Source organism: Crinia signifera, chromosome 3 (genome assembly GCF_055691185.1).
Source record: "Crinia signifera chromosome 3, ASM5569118v1, whole genome shotgun sequence".
In the NCBI taxonomy this organism is placed as follows: domain Eukaryota; kingdom Metazoa; phylum Chordata; class Amphibia; order Anura; family Myobatrachidae; genus Crinia; species Crinia signifera.
In genome coordinates, this window is record NC_139219.1 from 27,638,169 (window position 1) to 27,657,450 (window position 19,282).

The 19,282-nt window shown below is 47.2% G+C and overlaps 1 protein-coding gene across 3 annotated transcripts in view; it reads right to left on the minus strand.

The window, feature by feature from the left end:
- The window catches only part of XDH (xanthine dehydrogenase), a 64,951-nt gene extending 48,171 nt beyond the window's left edge, over nucleotides 1–16,780 (minus strand). The window contains exons 1-3 of one of the 3 annotated variants that reach the window (XM_083175514.1): nucleotides 16,581–16,780; nucleotides 1,635–1,692; nucleotides 163–259 (exon numbers count right to left, since the gene is read on the minus strand). In XM_083175514.1, coding sequence (XP_083031640.1) covers nucleotides 163–259; nucleotides 1,635–1,692; nucleotides 16,581–16,658 — 233 coding nt within the window. In that variant the 5' untranslated portion in view covers nucleotides 16,659–16,780. Of the gene's footprint in view, nucleotides 1–162; nucleotides 260–1,634; nucleotides 1,693–13,664; nucleotides 13,684–16,580 lie in introns of those variants that run through there. The other 2 variants (XM_083175515.1, XM_083175517.1) reach the window with 2 other exon arrangements.
- Nucleotides 16,781–19,282: the final 2,502 nt, after the last annotated feature.

Below are 19,282 nucleotides of genomic sequence, written 5' to 3' on the forward strand. Positions count from 1 at the left end.
GTGCGCAATTTCCCTCTTTGAGGCTTAAAAACAGAATTATTTCAGTGGTTCCGATTTTTTTTATTTATTTTTTTTACTTGTTTTTTTTTTTTTTTTGTGATATAACTACGGCAAATTTCGGAATAGTTTCCTGACCCTCTGAATCCTGCTATGGAAGGATACACAATTTTGTGTTGGAATGTGCAGAATCTAGAGATCATCACGGTGCAGGCGCCGCACCCTCCTTCTCCGCAGCCCAGTTTGGTTCCAGGTAGCCCCACTGCAGGAGAGAGGGTTAAGGGAACAACAGACATTGGGGCTCATTCAGACCTGCTCACAGCCGATGGTGGCATTACAGAGTGGGAGTGGGCTGCAATGATGCTACACAGCGTCCACACCCCTGCACCGCCCAACTAGGATTAAGCCACACCTCCATCTGTGCTGAACTGACTGCCCCAGCCACAAAGTCTATAAATATATAATAAATATATATTAAGAACATGAATAAAAGTTGCTATTATAATTATCAATAAGTGACAATCTGAGATTGTTCTTGATGGGCTGCAACCATTTTCCTTCCAGTGCCAGGTGCCATCTTTATTATTGTGTATTGGGTGGATGACTCTGGGACAGAGGGCTGTGGCGCAGTAGGTCAACAGTCAAAAGGTCGATTGCTATTATTCAACAGGCAGAAGGTCGAAACATGAAATGTGCATTTGGTCGACATGGTCAAAAGGTTGACACAAGCAAAAGGTGAACATGGAGAAAGGTCAATATGAGTTTTGTTTGGGGTGTCCCTTTACAGGGCTGGCCTTTTTAATGTCGACCTAGTGCTTGTGTCAACCTTTTGGGTATCACGGATAGTGTAATGGTTAGCATTACTGCCTCACAGCACTGAGGTCATGGGTTTGGTTCCCACCATGGCCCTAATGGTGTGGTGTTTGTATATTCTCCCAGTGCTTGTGTGGGTTTCCTCCGGGTACTCCGGTTTCCTCCCACATTCCAAAAATATACTGGTAGGTTAATTGGCTCCTAACAAAAAATGACCCTATAATGTCTGTGTGCGCGTGTACATGTGGTAGGGAATATAGATTGTAAGCTCCACTGGGACAGGGACTGTTGTGAATGTTCAAATATTCTCTGTACAGCGCTGCGGAATATGTGTGTGCTATATAAATAACTGGTAATAAAAAAATAATTTTGACAATGTCGACTTTTTTCATGTGCTGACTTTCTTACTGTCGACCAATAGCAGTCGACTTTTTGACTGTTGAACTAGACAATGTCAACATACTGATCACATACTGGGACAGAGATGCAGAAAGAATCGCCCCCCTCTCCCCCCGGAACCCTAGCGCTTGGCCGTACACTAGTGGGATTTGCCCACTGTTCACCTGATTCTGATGGATCAGGCCGAGAAATCAGGTGAAAAGTGGGCAAATCGCATGTGTCATCCCATCTGATCCAATGCACATCGGAGTCGGAGATCGGACCTGCTTCACAAAGGATCAGTGGGATCAGACAGCCTGCGGCAGCGGTGACTAGTGTCACATGTGATATACAAAAGTATGCGATACCTGGGGAAGTCACATTGGTGTATGGGACCTTAATTATTAACAGGTATCAATGCCGGACACAGAGGGGCTAAAGGATACGTTTCCTCCGGAGATAGCTCAGTAACGTCATTTTAGGATCAGCATTTTTCTCTGTAACCTGCAAAGGGAAAGATTTACATCAAATTTTGGAAGTTTTTAGAAACATTTTGATGTCCATCCTTGGACACAGCAGAGGATCACACATATACAAGGCGGTTACTTGGATGGCCATCGGTGCAGTCGCCATTGATGGTTGCCATCAATGGCAATTCTGCAGCCAGCTATCAATCCTGTTAAACTATTTGATGGATAACCATTGATTGATTGCCTCCGGGCAACTGGGATGAACTTACCCCACTGCAAGTTACAAATCCTTTAATGTCTTTAAATTCTACTTCATCCTCCAGTAAACAAACTAGTTCCACTTTCGAAGATGTAGATTCATTTTCTTGAGGAAAAGTATCCTATCATTCCAAAGATCAATTACAAAGATAAGACTGCAGTATAATATTACAAGTGTGAAGCATAATAAAGTTCATTGGGTTGAAAAGACGGGTATGGTCGACGGTAGTCGAACACGTGAAAAAGCTCCACATGCATTTGGCCGACATCTTCAAAATGTCAACACAAGCAAAAGGTTGGCACGAATAAATGTTGGCTTTCACCTCTAAAAGTTAATACATATTTGATACCCAGCGGCGTAACTACATTTTGGGCGCCACTCACCCGCCCCGCCGCCCGCCACACCAACCCCCGCAGTCTTACCTAGGTTCAGTACGCGCAGGTCCCGGCTCCCTTCTTCTGCTATGAGGACCACCACAAAATGTCCGCCCCCATACAGCAGACAGTTTCAGAGAACTGTGTGCTATATGGGGGCGTGCATTTTGTGGTGGTCCTCAGCAGAAGAAGGGAGCCGGGACCAGCGCATACTGAACACAAGAAAAGACTGGGGATGGGGGGGTTTGAGGGGGTTGGTGCGGCGGGCGGCGGGGTGTAACGTAACTATAGCACTGCAGCCCCCGGCGCCCGCACATGCATAGCGCCCCCCCCCCGCGCGGTCGCGGGGGCTGCGGTGCTATAGTTCCGCCACTGTTGATACCGCCTAGTTACTGTTGTGTCCAAAATAGTTACTTATTGCTTTTCTGTATCACTTGGCATGTGCGTTCTAATGTTACACAGATGTATTGTTCTGCATGCCAACTAAACGCCGCGCGCACAAACGCCCGCCCCCTGTCACGCGGTGAATGACCCCGCTCGCATGCAAATGGTTGTTTTGCATAAAAATCCATTCACAGCCTTACGTGTGAGGCATCAAATTAATTCTTAAGCGTTCACAAATCTAAGTCACTCTCTGGTGACTCGGATTTGTGGCGCACTGCTACATAAACAGGGCGGGGAGCTGACATCCGGACCACTGACCACTGCCCCCCCCCCCCCCCTGCACTGCTCTGTGCGAATTGTACATCGTGGCGTCCATTCCCACACAGAGCCTGCACATGCGCATATATGCTTTTGCACATGCACAGAGACAAAACATTGCTCCCCTGTGCGAACACACGGGAGAGCGAACAGACTAGAATGACCTCCGGTATGTACATACTGCCCCTCTTTGAATCCACGATCAGTTTGATTGACAGGCAGGGTGTCACGACCACCATGGCTGTTACCCAATTCCCCTGTGCTGTACCCAGCCCTAGGTCCTGTATCAGCATGTCTCCCACCCTGGCGCTCACCTCCGCTCTTGTTCCTTGTGCTGGTGGGGTACATGGTCCCGCATGGTGACGGTGGTGCTGTCTGCTCCGGTGCCATGCAGGGCATAGGTAGCGTGAGACGTGAACCGCCATGTGTGTCTGTGCCTGATTAGGCCTCTGACTGGAAACGCTGGCAACTGCGCAGCTGCGCATGCTCACTGCCGGCTGGATTCTGTCGCCTCCGCTGGCGCCACCATCTTTTCGGATACTACAGCCTGTACTGTGCGGCTCTGCCTTCTCCTGTCAAACGGCTATCCAATCGCCGCACAGCTCACTCCTTAAGTACTGACTGGACGGGCAAGACCGGCAGTCAGTACAATGATGTCCATGCCTAAAGCATCATTGCTCTCTCCTGGCTCGCTGTAGTACTCGCTACAGTTCCTGTAGTAGTAGTGAAGTGCTCTACTATTCCTGCTGATCGTCTTACTGCTACAACTGTGTACCACGGACTGGACAAGGTTAGTCCCCCAAAGGGATAATATCTTTATCCTCATTCCCGACGTTTATTATTCACGGTCACTCCTGATTTGCAGCCACAATCTAATCCAGCAATCCAATAGGACTTCATCATTTATTCTTCATCCAATCATCCAATCATTCCTCCATTCATCCAATCTTTATTTCAATCATTCAGATATCTTTTCAAGCATCCAATCTTCATCCAATCATCCAATTATTCCTCCAACCATCCAACCTTCATACAATCATCCAATCCTTTAACCAAGCATCTTATCTTCATTCAATCATTTCAACTCTTTCTTCAATCATCCAATCCTTCAACCAATCACCCAACTCTTCAGCCAATTCTCCAATTCTTCAATCAATCCTCCAATACTTCTTTCATCTACCAAGCATCTTCATATTCTTCAATAAAGTATTATATCATTGACTTTTATCATTCCATAATCTACAGTATACTGTTTGTGCCATCAATTACAACTTGTACCGAAGTATCTTTATTAAATAAGATTTATTTTATCTCATTGCTTCACTCCCTTTTGTCGTTGATGCAACAACCTTATATTAAAGCACCCAGCCTCCGCTACACTCCAGCTGGTGCTTCACGAACCGTGACACAGGGTCTTTTGGGGCTTTGCAAATGTATTCCAAACTGAATGAGGGCCATTGTTGTGCCCTTCATTAGCATGCATGGTGTCGATAGGTGTAGATATCGTTTCATGTGCAGCGATAGCGCATCGTCGCATGCGACTGCGGGATAGGCAATATGCCGGTCCGATCTACCCAACCTGATGGCATATTGCTCAGTGTGTACCCGGCTTAACTATGCTAAACACCAACAGGGTTACTGCTATAGAAGTGATCCAGTAAAATGAAGCTGAATTACTTTTTTTAAAACCTTAAAAACTGGGGTCCAGTCGAATTCCTCCCTCTGCCAGGGAAGTTTGGTGTTATATTCAGCGGTGGCTCTCACCTCTGTGAAGAAGGGGGGCTGCCCATTGCTGCCTCTTCCGCTGCTGCTGCCACTGCTGAACCCCACCACCAGTGCCCACCAGTGACGTGCGGTGAGGTCATTGCCTGGGGAGGCACTGACCTCACCACCACCCCCCCCCCCCCCCCCCGGACATGGCGGTGCTACATATGCAGCGGCCGCCGGTACATGCGCGCCCCCCCCCCCCGTCCCCCTCCCCTCCCACCACCCGGCGGACTCACCTGTCCTCGGCGGTGGAGGCGGCCAGTCCTCTCGGCGGTGAGACGGGTGAGTGACATCTGCTTTCTCCCTGCAGGCGCCAAACTCCCCGCTGCCCTCGCTGCTGCATCTCCTCTCCAGGGCCCAGCATGTATGTGATTGGACAGCGGATCTAGCACTGGATCTGCTGGCCCAATCACATCTGGGGGCGTGCGTTTATACTGGTGCCCCTGTCATTGCGGCATCAGTATAAGTGCCGCTTCCCAATTCATTTTCAATGGGCTTTTACAGCCCATTGCTGCTCCCTGCCCCCTGCCCACCCCTACCCGCCCCCCGGTGTTTTAATGTTAACAGCGGGAGGCACCTCTCCCGCTGCCTCCCACCCTCACATGCAGCAGTGGGAGGCAGCCGGAGAGGTAGAAATGATGAAAATAATAAAAGAAGATATATAAATATCTTCTTTTTATTATTTTCATCATTATCCCTGCCTCCCCTGACTGCACGTCCCTGGTGCCCACTGGTTCCCGCCGCTGCCGCCAATGCCTGCTGGTCCCCGCTGCAGTTCCTGATCCCAGTCAAGGTCGCATGACCAGGGCATGCGCAGTAGCTTCTTCGGTACTGCACATGCGCTGGCTACCAGCCTCTAAGGGCAGTCCATAGAAGCCTATTCACAGTCCCGGGTCTGGCGCATGCACAGTATTGTCTTCGGTAGCCCAGCAGCAGCCCAGAGAGGCATCAAACAGGGAGGGAACATTTCCCAATGGAACTGCCTTGGGTGACTGGCAGGTCGGGACTTCCAATAAGAAGCCACTGCCAATCACAGTGAAGCCAGTGCAGTCTCACAGACTCACTGCATCTGGCTCCACACAGTGACGGATTTTACCTGGGGGGGGGGGGGGAGGCTGCAGCCCTGCAGCCTATAGGTAAAAACCTCCACCGGTTATATTATATGCTCCTATCCCTCCTTACATAAAACATACACATAACAGATATTTTCAGCAGATTTCTATGGATCCTCGTATTAGTATGTGAAAATTATACAAATTAATGTCTAATGGTGGCATTTATTTGCAGATTATGGAGTCAGAATGGCCGCCGTAGCCTAATATGGCCCACGGAATCCTGGGGGAGAGGGGGGGGGGTCTGCGGAAGGTTGACAGACGCACTTTTACCTTTGATAAAGATGTACCATAGACAGCAAAATGCGTCAGTGGTTATTGAACCAGACCTACCTAAGAATTTTATCCTGCAAATTGCCCAGACCAGCCTGCCATTTATCCTGTTTTTATTTAATTTGTACACCAGTACACCCATCAACCACATTGCCTGATGTGACCATCAGTACCCATTTCTATTTGTAATACAAATTGTGCTCCACCAGGCTCCGAACTGCATGAACTGAGGACGGCTGCTGCAATGCTATCCAATTGGATTTAGGCTTCTAGTGGTATTTGGTAAGTATCCACCCTTGTGGGGCAAACATCATAATACAGAATGTGCTATTTCTGACTGTTTCAATTTGCTCCTTCCTTCTATTACTTGGCGGCCTAATAGGAACAGTACACTCATTGCAGGATTCCATTTATATAGTCTGAGTCCATATTTTTTATTTTAGTTTCCATCATTTATATTATTCACTATTTACCTTTATTGTCGTTGTTTTTATATGTGTGTCATTTATGTTATTATATGTATAATTTTAAGTTTGTAACTTATGTTTTCATCAAAACAAGCGACCACTTTTTCTATATATATCTATCAAGGTTGTAGGCAGGCCTGCCTTCTTTAAGCACCCTGCCGGCCAGTGGTAGCCAGCAGGGCAGATTGTAGGGGAGTGGGGTGGTCAGAGGGTTAAAAGCAGGTAGCCGGGGAGAGAGAGTTATATGACCTCCCTGCACAGCCAGGGGAGAGAGCAGTGTACAAGGCCTGGCATAGTCACCAATAGGTGGCCTCACGTCTGGTTCCAGCAACAATACTGCATGGGCCATACGAGTTGCACGCCAGGTGAGGATGCTGGCGAATGGTAGCTGGTCCCATAATGGTAGGGGACATGGTTGCATACCCACAAGGTAGGGATGGCCCGCCCCAGGTGGCAGGGGGCATTGTCATGTACCCACAAGGTTGGGATGGGCGCGCCCAATTTGGTACAGCGTTGGAAGAGCCTTTACACACCGCTTCCCTTTCCTTACTCTGTGATCACTGTTAGTTGACTGATTTAATTTGCCAAAAGTTACATGGTCTCGGCTCAGTTACTGGTCGGGCAACATGGCTGGGCGCCGGTAAGTCCCTCCATCCCTATAATCATGCTGCCATAATACACCAATGCATAGTTACCTACCCTCCTACATTGTGCATGAGACTCCCTGACACAGCAGCAATCTTCCTCTCTCCCTCATTAGTCTAGCAATCTACCTCATGTCACCTAGCCCACATTACACTGTTACATCATAGTTACCTCCCCTCCTACATTGTGCAGGAGACTCCCTGACACAGCAGCAATCTTCCTCTCTCCCTCATTAGTCTAGCAATCTACCTCATGTCACCTAGCCCACATTACACTGTTACATCATAGTTACCTCCCCTCCTACATTGTGCAGGAGACTCCCTGACACAGCAGCAATCTTCCTCTCTCCCTCATTAGTCTAGCAATCTACCTCATGTCACCTAGCCCACATTACACTGTTACATCATAGTTACCTCCCCTCCTACATTCTGCCGGAGACTGCCTGACATAGCAGCAATCTCCCTCTCTCCCTCATTAGTCTAGCAATCTCCCTCATGTCACCTAGACCACATTACACTGTTACGTCATAGTTACCGCCCCTCCTGCATTCTGCAGGAGACTCCCTGACATAGCACCAATCTCCCTCTCTCCCTCATTAGTCTAGCAATCTCCCTCATGTCACCTAACCCACATTACACTGTTGCATTTTTAAGGAATAAGAGACTGATACATTTACATTGAATCATCAGCGCCATTTCCCAGCACTTTACCAAGTATAGTATCTCTTATTAACTGCTTTGGGCTCATCTACATTTGGATATAAGTCATTGTAAAAGATTCCTCTCAGATGTAGCAGTACACACCCACGCTTCTAGGTGCCACGTTCACAATCTATTTTCACAATCTCTCCATATATGGAACTAGACACGCCCTTTGGGTGTTGCATGACACGCCCCCTCAATGGGGCACTGTGTGAAATTCTACTACCAACTATAATCTCCCTGAAACTAGTTTTCAAACGTAGGCAAGTATGCACCAATGGCGGCACTGGTTGCATGGTAATGACCTTTATACTAGTATATCCTTGTAGTGACGTTTCTTGCCTGACACTGATATCACCTTCTTTCTGCACCAACATGACCAGGAGACGCCTGTGGCAAATAGTCTCAGCTCCATGTGTGGATGACCAGATGTAAGTGCCACCTGCTGCTTCATAGGCTGGTCCTCAGTGCACACAAATCACTGTATACGCCTTGCATTAGCAATACTGATTTAGGATAGTGTGTCTTCCCAGCTCTTCATTTTTTGGAGACTGCGTGGAGTCTCTTCTGTCAGGCATGTATATAATGTAAAGGGGGAAATTACTAACATGGGATGTTGCTATGGGAAACCAATCAGAATTTACTTCTTATTTATTTAGCACCTCCTAAAAGATAATAGATAGTCTCTGATTGGTTGGCCATAGCAACATCCCATGTGACATAGAACTCCCATCTTGATATGTATAGTGGATTTCACTTGCACGCGTCCTCAGAAAAAGACCCAATTGGGGTTGAAATGCGTTTGTGGGTCTACTTGTAGCTTTCTGAGGACAAACCTGGTTGTAAAAGAAGGATTTCTAAAAAGGTGACACTCCATGGGATCCGGTACATCTGGGGTGAACCATTGATTACTCCCCTCCGTCTCATTGTTCTATTGTTTTTTTTAAAGGTGTTATACTGTGATCTTTTTCTGTTTCACTTTGTATACCACAATAAATACATAACTGAACCCGTTAATATGAATATAAAAAATTTATACATATCTCATAATCTGGCGCTGAGTTGTTCAGAAAACAAATATCCTCTCCCCTTCGTTTGGATATAATATATGTGGAGGATAAAAGGGTGGAATATAGTGAAGCACAGTTATGTACAACAAACAAAATTTTAATTGACACCAGTAAAAACAAATAGTGCCTGGTGGATCACATTCAGATCCTTCCAGCGCATATAATACAGACAGTGGTAATGCAGTATTGTAGTGGATAAATGCAGGGTCCCCCTTTCCAACTTAAAGGTGAAACAATTACCGGAATGGTTTGAACTGGTCGCCAGTTCAAAATAGGCACAAGTGAATCAGTCCCGGGGAAACTCACAGGTCTCAGTCCGTTCTCAACTCCGGTACATCCCCTCTGGGTCGGGCAGGTGGCGCTCCAATGTAAATCCACTACAATACTGCATTACCACTGTCTGTATTACAGTATATGCGCTGGAAGGATCTGAATGTGATCCACCAGGCACTATTTGTTTTTACTGGTGTCAATTAAAATTTTGTTTGTTGTACATAACTGTGCTTCACTATATTCCACCCTTTTATCCTCCACATATATTATATCCAAACGAAGGGGAGAGGATATTTGTTTTCTGAACAACTCAGCGCCAGATTATGAGATATGTATAAACTTTTTATATTCAATTGTCTATGCTAAGGGTTAAGGGAAACACCCTCTATATATATTTCTAATCGGCAGCTAAAGCGCACGGTTGGTGGACACTCAATACTTTTTCACGAACCCCTTAATATGACTGAGAAAGTGGTCTCCCACCAGTAAAGATCTGCCCACTTCCCATCATCCCAGTAACTCCTCCCCTAGTGTGTGACTGCAAGTCTTGGGTGCTATCAGCAGTGTGAGAAATGAAGCAGATAACTCCTCCCACTGTGTGTGACTGCCACTCTTGGGTGCTATCAGCAGTGTGAGAAATGAAGCAGATAACTCCTCCCCCAGTGTGTGACTGTCAGTCTTGGGTGCTATCAGCAGTGTGAGAAATGAAGCAGATAACTCCTCCCACTGTGTGTGACTGCAAGTCTTGGGTGCTATCAGCAGTGTGAGAAATTAAGTAGATAACTCCTCCCACTGTGTGTGACTGCCAGTCCTGGGTGCTATCAGCAGTATGAGAAATGAAGCAGATAACTCCTCCCCCAGTGTGTGACTGTCAGTCTTGGGTGCTATCAGCAGTATGAGCAATTCAGCAGATAACTCCTCCCACTGTGTGTGACTGCAAGTCTTGGGTGCTATCAGCAGTGTGAGAAATGAAGCAGATAACTCCTCCCCCAGTGTGTGACTGCCAGTCTTGAGTGCTATCAGCAGTGTGAGAAATGAAGCAGATAACTCCTCCCCCTGTGTGACTGCCAGTCCTGGGTGCTATCAGCAGTATGAGCAATTCAGCAGATAACTCCTCCCACTGTGTGTGACTGCCAGTCCTGGGTGCTATCAGCAGTGTGAGCAATCCAGCAGATAACTTCTACCCCATTGTAGGACTGCCAGTCCGGTTGCTATCAGCAGTCCAACAGGACACTCCTCCCCTGCTGATGTGGTGCCGCCCCGATCACAATGAAGGCCGACTGATCTGCTCATGAGGATGACACATGAGCAGTCATTTGTCCAACATTTATTACAGAGTGAACCACTGAATCGTACTCGATAGGAACTCTTCTCTGAGGAAGTGGGCAGCGTGCCCATGAAACGCATCACTAAAGGTTTTGCATACCCTATGACAGTGACATGCAGTCAGGGGAGGCAGGGGAGGCAGTGCCTCACCTGTCAAAACTGATTAGAAAATGCAAAGATGATTTTTCTAGCAGATATACTGTATTATAAATATGTTATTTGATTATTTTATTTTTTTATCTATGAGGTGGGACACTGGGGAGGCTGGGTCGCAGCGGGAGCTGTGCCTCCTGCTGACCATTGAAAACTGTCTGGCAGCGGGGGGCAGGGCTAAAAAAGGGAGAAAAAAGGCTGAAAAGCCCATTGAAAATGTATGGTGAAGCGGCATCTACTTCTCTGCCTCTGTGACAGGGACGTACGCCCCTGTCACTGAGACAGATGTGATAGGACAGCGGAGCAGGCTGTCAATCACTGACAGCCTGTATCCGCTGCCCCTGAGCTGCGCAGTGACGGTGTCTGCAGGGACCTGCTCAGCTGCATCGCCATGTAGTTACACACGCTAGCCTATATATATAACATCTATTATATAAAAAAATGATTCCTGATCCCCTCCCAAGTCCCCACGTCCCCACACACTCACTTTTATCTATATTGTCCCTAACACACACATACGCCAGGTAGAGTGGTGCGGGCAGCGGCTCGGCAGGTGGCAGGAGTATCGGTCATCTGCGGTAGCGGGCAATGGCAGAAAGTACCGCTTCTGCCGATACCTGCTATGTCCGCGAGCAGATGCGGTAGCGGGCATCGGTGCCGGCAGGGGCTGCAGTCAGTGGTCCTAAACGGCGGGGTAGTAGTGGCGGCTGGCGGGGATTTCGTTTGCGCACAAGGCAGCGGGACTTGGCTGCCCACAGCCTGGCGCTGAACTCCCGCTACCTAACTCCAACCTCCGGCTGCCCATGGTCCCTGATCGGTTAGATGCAGGGGGGAGCTTTCAGTTTGCTTCCCTGCATGTGATGTGGGGAAGGGCCAAGACAGGGAGGATGCTCCCACTGATATATATAGATAGTTAATTAGTTATCATTGCAGTACAAGTTTCAGCATCATTCGTCAGTTGCTGGGACTTGTAGTGCAAAGGTAACACTAATTACTTTTTATATATCAAAAGCTATTGGGGCTAGTCAGACATAGACACGGCAGCGAGACTACCCTGCCGTGCAATTTTTTAAATGTAAAGATGGCCACCGCGAGCCAATCAAGAGTGTGACATGTCTTGGCTCTGCCCCCTCATACAGGTTTTTAAGAGCCACCGTGAGCCAGCGGCTGGCAGTCTGCCAGCAGGAATGGCGCAGATAAGAGCAGGGCCGGTGCAAGGCACCGGAGCGCCCCAGGCGAGTCGGGGTGGGGGCGCCCCCGTGCCGGGGGGAGGGGGGGTGGTACCTGTGGAAAAAACTTGCGGCCCCGGCGTCCCTGCAGTGCTGGGGCGGTCAGGGGTGTCCGTGCCGTAGGGGTACCTGCGGCGCTGTCATGTGTATAAAGCTGCCAGCTTTATACACATGACAGCGCCGCAGGTACCCCTACGGCACGGACACCCCTGACCGCCCCAGCACTGCAGGGACGCCGGAGCCACAAGTTTTTTACACAGTTCGCTGGGGGTGAGGGGCGAACTGCCGCCCTCCAGGTGCCGGCGCCCTAGGCAAATGCCTAGAGCTGCCTAGTGGTGACGCCGGCCCTGGATAAGAGCTCCCAAAGGGTGGTTTCACGCGCTCCGGCTGACACCGGGCGCGAAACCCCGCACGGTCAAAAGCCGTGCCGTACACAGTAGTTAACAATGGACAGGATTGTGTCCATTCACGGGACAGTCCGGCCGCCAGGTTGCAGCCGAATGTCACTACTGGAAATTACGGCTGCCGGGCTGTGGCCATCCCAACCATTGGAAACTTCTGCGTACGGCATGGCTTCTTGGCGTAAGTGCCTCACCAGTCACTGACCTCACCGCACGTCACTGCCCTATGAGTGCTGGTATGTGATAACAGGACCATATTGTCATGTTTTCGTGCCGAAACTTTTGAATAGATTTTCCACCTTCATAGAACCTGTGACTTTTACCACTTTCTTCTATTTGTTTCATTGCTCTAATTTCTTCTGTGTTCTTTAGCTACATATACACAGTAATTAAGTGGAAAAACACTGGAGGATTTCAAGACGCAAGGGGAACAAAAGAGCAGATCAACACTACCCTAAAAACTTGTTCAACCCAAAAACAAGTAGAGACAATATAATACAAGAGAATTTTAGGATATATCCAGAGCACTGACTGTAGGAATTCTTCCTTCTTCTCCAATTCTCATCAGATGTTAATATGTGAAAATAAGAGAAGAATTCAATGTGTAGGATTAATTTTTACTTTTTTAGATAGGGGATAGATGATACTTGAACGAGACGAACCACACTCACAATATAGTGTGTGTGTGTGTTGAAACTCATAAAGGTATCTTTAGTGGTGTTGATAGCCTTCACCAAAATGCACCAGGTGTTTGGAGAGTTTTTAAATGTACATTTTTGACTCACTCAAAAAACAAGGATGTACACATAGAGGTTTCTTTCAAATAAGCGTACCGATAACTCACAATACACAGGAAGGTTTTCAAACACATCTAGGTATCTTTATCTTGAAATTCCAAACAACCAATAGTGGATAGTTGAATAAAAAGCCTTTAGTAATAACAATCTTAAAAATAGATCACACTTAAGTTAAACTGGAACAACGAATCAAAGGCAAGTGGATGATGTCAGAGACTCTCTGTAGTAGCAATGAAGACCGTCCGGATAAGTCTTAAATGTTAGGGAGTCCACCACATAAATACCTTAAATAAGTGTCCAGAAATACCAAAAAGCAGTCCAGAAAAAGTGCAAGTCCAGGTAGCCGGCCAACGCGTTTAGATTAGATTTTCGATCCCTGTGCAGGGATGCGAACAGATATGTACATATATGTTCGCATGTGGCCACACTGAGGAAAAATCATTTGATGGTTACTTACCATGAAATGAATTCTCCTACTGCGCCTGGTGCTCACAGTCACTCGGCAGATGCATGTGTCCACAGGATTTTGGGGCGAGTGCCAATGTCATGAGCCAGTCCTGAACAGGCAGGGGGTACGCCTCTTGAGTTTGCTGGGCTTGCCCAGCAATTCTATAGGCTGCGCCTACCATCCTCCAAGAGCCAGATTAAGGGGGAGGAGGCTCTGAGGGTACGTACCTCCGGGCCCCCCGCTATGAAAGCACCACTCGCTCTCCCACACAGATAAGAGGCACTGCTCTGCTGTATGACAGCCGTCACAGCTGCTGATGCTGGGCTACGACTGCTCCCTTCTACAAGAATATTGTATGTGAAGGTGCGGGGCAGCCCGCGGGCTCCTGAGTAGCTGCAGGGAAGGGAAGGAGGATGTGGGGTCCTGACCTTTACAGCCATTTGCGGATGGCCCTGCTCGGTGGAGGAGAGAGGAATGTGGACACTCGGGTATGGGAAAAAACCGGACCAGGACAACACCCGGGGGGTGTCCTGTCCGGGGGGGCTGTCTGTGACAGCTGTCACCAAGTAAAGGAGGAGGGGGAGAATAAAGCCTCCCTGTAAGGTCCGGCCATGTAGCACAAACCGGACGGTCCGGACCACATGGGGAGGCTGTAATCTTCCCTTCCCCATGATGATAGCTATCACCAGACACTACAAGCTCCGGACCGCCGATTTTGATGTCCGGTCCGGGTCCAGTTTTTACATAGTCCCTGGATGCTCTCCCTCTCCTCCTGTTTGATGTGTCAATCAAAGCCAGCAGCAGAGAAGTAAAGGCCTGTAAATTACTTTTATATTTATATATATATATATATATATATATATATATATATATATATATATATACACACACTAGAGATTTTAAGCTAAGGCTATATATAAAGAGAGATGTGTACAAAAGTCCAAGACTCTGCACTCACCCCTTCAAATTACAGCATCCCAGGTGCCATCCAATAATAGGCCAGAGAATGATGGCGGCACTCACACCTAAATAGTATTGACAAACACAGAGCTCAAAGCATCGTTTCAATTTCTTTGTCAAGATTTTCATCCAAGGCTGCTGCAGGAGGCAAAGTGCCGCAAGATAAGATTCAACTGATGTGAGAGCACGCACCTTCCAAGGAGTATATAGACCCACAAATTCAACAATGCATACGATGTTACCGGAGATCCCAAAATACAATGAGTGTAACAAAACAAAAGATGGAACCGGAAAAAATGCAACAGAGTAACTAGAATTGCAACAATGCAAGAAGATGGGCTAGATGCACGAAACTTCAAAAGTGATAAAATGGAGAGTGATAAACAGCCAGCCAATCAGCTCCTGCCTGACGTTTTTCAAACACAATCTGTGACATGGCAGGTGGGAGCTGATTGGCTGGCTGTTTATCACTCTCCAGCTAATCACTTTTGAAGCTTAGTACATCTGGCTCTGCATCCCCAGACCTATCTGAGAGTGGAAGGACAGATCAGGCCAGGAGATAACACAGCAGGTTACCAGGCAGCTGGGACGCTAAAGCAGGAACCAGACTTGGACCGGGAACACACTGGCTAAGGCACACACTAGAGGGAGGCTTATTGAACGTTATAACCGGCACCCTGACACCAGGGAAGCCGAGGTATATTCAAATCACCTGCCTACAGGTGTGGGTGACGTCAGGCGCTGCCGCCATCAGTCACCGGGTGGAAGTTCAGGTCGTTGCTTAGATCAGACCCTCCTCCCGGCGGTGGGGAAAGGGGTTGCATGCAATACTTCAGATGTAAAAGGGAGATGTACCGCATGTGATCCTGCCACCCAGGAAGGTCCCAGGTGGCTGAAGGGGGTTCAGTGGCCCATACACTGCTGCCATACATTGCAGTAGTGTTTGGCCAGCTTAAGAGTCCGGCCATCATCCTGCAGGGTCACTGAATGGGGTGATTCAACGAGCAGCTTAACGCGCTGCCGCCCCACCAAACACTCCAAACAAATACCACCCCCTATAAATAGCTAGTCATTCTAAAATAATAATAATAATAATAATAATAATATGTGGGCTGTAAGGTGGTCAAAATTGACTGGAAATGACTGGAAATTAATGATATTGAGGTTCATGACACCATACCAACAAAAACTGTTCCAAATTACATGATTTCAAGTTTTTATCTGCTTTTTTTTTAATTCAAAACCAAAACCTGCTGCTTTCATCTGGAGACACCACTTCCCTGTATTACAGACTGTTTCCCCATTTGAAAGCAATACATTTCTAAAAAGGCTGCCTTAAAGTGATACTCACCAATAAGTGGATTATCCCTGTATGCGAGATTTGATGTATTCCCAGGCTATCCTGGAACTTATTTTATGTTAAAAAGGTTCTACATAGAGAACGTAACATTCTGTAGCAACCGCTCTACCTTATCGGTCCTAATTTCTATCTGCGACCTCAAAGAACATCCGTACAACGCATGATCCAGATCACCCCTGAGGAAGTCCCAAGGGACGAAACGCGTAGGGTTATATCTGTGGAATCCTCATTGTAAACATCACTTGATGTTGGATCATCATATTTGTTTTATTGTCTTCTGGATTGTAAAATCATTTTGAACTGTAAATCTATGTACCAATGTGTTGAATCAAAACTACATTTTAAAAGTTTGTTTTATTCCTTCTCCTTTCCATATATATATATATATATATATATATATATATATATATATATATATATATGTATATACAGTATAGGACTTTTTATGTTATTTATAAAGAGAGGCAATTGTCTACAAGTGCAAACTAAGAAATAATATCAATTACAGCTTTAATGATCATTAAACTGATTGATAGGCTTATTGTACAGACGCGTCCCGGATCTGCTAATAACTCCATAAAAATAACCAGAAATAGACACTTTACCTTTTTCCCATTCACAAAAAATATTAGCTCGTCCGACGCCCTCTCTGTATCCGCGGATTCCTGCGGAAACTTCACCATTATGGCACTGCAGAGTGAAATCCCTTTGTGAAAGTAAAGATGATTTACAGTAAAGACGTTCTGTCCTTTACGGTGTCATTAATACGTCTGAGTCCCCAGCTAATAGGTGATCTTGCAGATCTTACACTTTGTATTATACCAGTAGTGTAATTGCCTTGGGGAGGTTCAGTCCAGCCCCTGTGGGAGCCAATGACCTGAAATACAAGTGTATTTGCATTGCACGAGAACTTCAGCACGGCCAAACAATTTGAGATGCTCCTTCATTTGACAAGTCTGAAGCTCAACTTTCATGTGTCTATTACAGGCAGCAGGTTTCCTGCTTTACTGCGCTGTATCCTGTTTGCAAATCTGCAACCCAGGCTATCTGTCTGTCATTGCATCTAAGGGGACTCGCATTAATACCCTGAAAATCCATTTTAGTGGATGGCTCAGGCAGTGTAGTCATATGATCATCTGTCATATCCATATTTATTCTCGTCATTACACAAACAGTAGGTTCTTGTCTGCAGACGTATACCAGGGGATGGCCCTTTAAAAAAGAAAATATTGGATTATCCGTTATGTAAACTAGGCTTCCAAATAGTACCCAGTGTCCAATGAGCGACCCAGATAACCCCCTCTATCTAGTCATCCGGGGACCGCCGCCCCACCTCCCCACCTGTTTCTTATTCCTTCAAGACTTCTCTTGCACTAACCAATAGGCTACAGAACGCACTGCCGGCGGGGCAGTACGGTCGGCGGTGGGTCAGCACTGAACTCGCATGTGAAAATCCCCCGGCACCTGGTCAATCAGACCGCAGGGATGGGTTCCTTTCCTTGTCCCTGTACCTGCAGGATGGTACATTCAGGAGAAAGGACATTCAGGAGAAAGGATTGCGTATTACAATGTGATCCTGGGTGGTAAATGCAATCCTATATTAAATGGGCCCCTGAAAGTCATCTGGGGAAAGTGATTGAGGCCTATCATGAGAAGCGGAGGAGCTGGTGTCAGTGCTGCGTGTGTGTGTGTGTGTGTATGTGTGTGTGTGTGTGTACTGATTACTGAGGTATATTACTAAGTCCAAGGTTTAGCACATACTGTAACAGTAGCACACAGCAGCAGCATGGAGATTCAATACAAACCTATACACACATACCCACATATATATATATATATATATATATATATATATACACACATTTACACACACACATATATACACACACACAGCCACATACAGTATATATACACATAGCCACATATATACACACATAGCTACATACACACATAGCCACATATTATACTTGCCAATTCCGGGAGGGTCCTGCAAATCGGGTCCCCCTCCCAGCCCCCAGGGAAGGTGGACAATTCTCCCGCATTTTCGCCATAGCCCCTGCTCAGGGGCTCCCTGCGGTCTAAAACTATGAATTTCGCGGGTCTGCGGGGAGGGGACGGGGCTAAAATGACGCGATTCGCATCATTTTGTATCATTTTAGCCCCTCCCCCATCCACGGACCCGCAAATTGATGCGGCAGCCTGTCATGGGGCGGGGCTTGGTGACATCAGCCGCGCCCCACCCCCAAATCGAAGCCTCTTCCCGCCCCCCTTTCACTCCTCACCGGGCTTCTCCCAGAGAGGAGTTTCAAAAAGTCGTCAGGTATGCCACATATATTCACACTATAGCCCTTATTCAGATCTGATCGCAGTATAATTTTGTTTGGAAAATGGGCAAAACCATGTGCACTGCAGGTGGGGCAGATGTAACATGTGCAGAGAGAGTTAGATTTGTGTAAGTTATTTTGTTTCTGTGCAGGGTAAATACTGGCTGCATTATTTTTACACTGCAATTTAGATTTCAGTTTCAACGCACCCCACCCAAATTTAACTCTCTCTGCACATGTTACATCTGCCCCACCTGCACTGCACAAGGTTTTGCCCATTTTCCAAACAAATTTGGGTACTTGTGTAGTGTCAAGGCGCCACTGTTTGTTTATTAATCCAGACAGCTGTGTTTACAGTTTCTTAGAAAATTGGCAGCCTGCCAGAGTCCACGTCCTGAGTCTGTGATTGCTGGTTTCCAGACTCCTACACTGTACTAGGCTAGCGCGCGCTCACTCTGTGCTTAATCTGTGTAAAGGAGCCCATACACACTCCGTTCCTGCTCCGTCCGTTCTGTACTATGAGATGCGCGCTCCCGCGCATCTCATAGTACAGTACAAAAACTATGTGCTGCACATACTTTTCACACAAGGCATGCGATGCAATACAATCGGACGCCCAGAATGGAGCGTGCATGGGCTTCTTAACTGTACTAAGCTATGTTATCGGTAAAATAGTGGGGAGGGGGGGGTTGCGCTGCAGTAGCGTCACAGTCACAAACAGCGTCTGTACTCGCAAACTGCGTCTAGTTTGCCGCAGTCAGAATTTGAGTCCCAGTCACAGTTGCGTCCCAGTCACAAACACACTTTCCACGCCATCCCGAAGCATGGCGAGCGGACACGGTACGCGTCCGAACGACCTTTTCATAGTAGTTGATCTTATATAGTGTGGCGAGCGCAGCGAGCCCAAATCACGGCGAGCGTAGCGAGCCACGCAAGGGGACGCAGATTACTTCACATGTATTCGCGTCCGCTTCGGGCTCGGT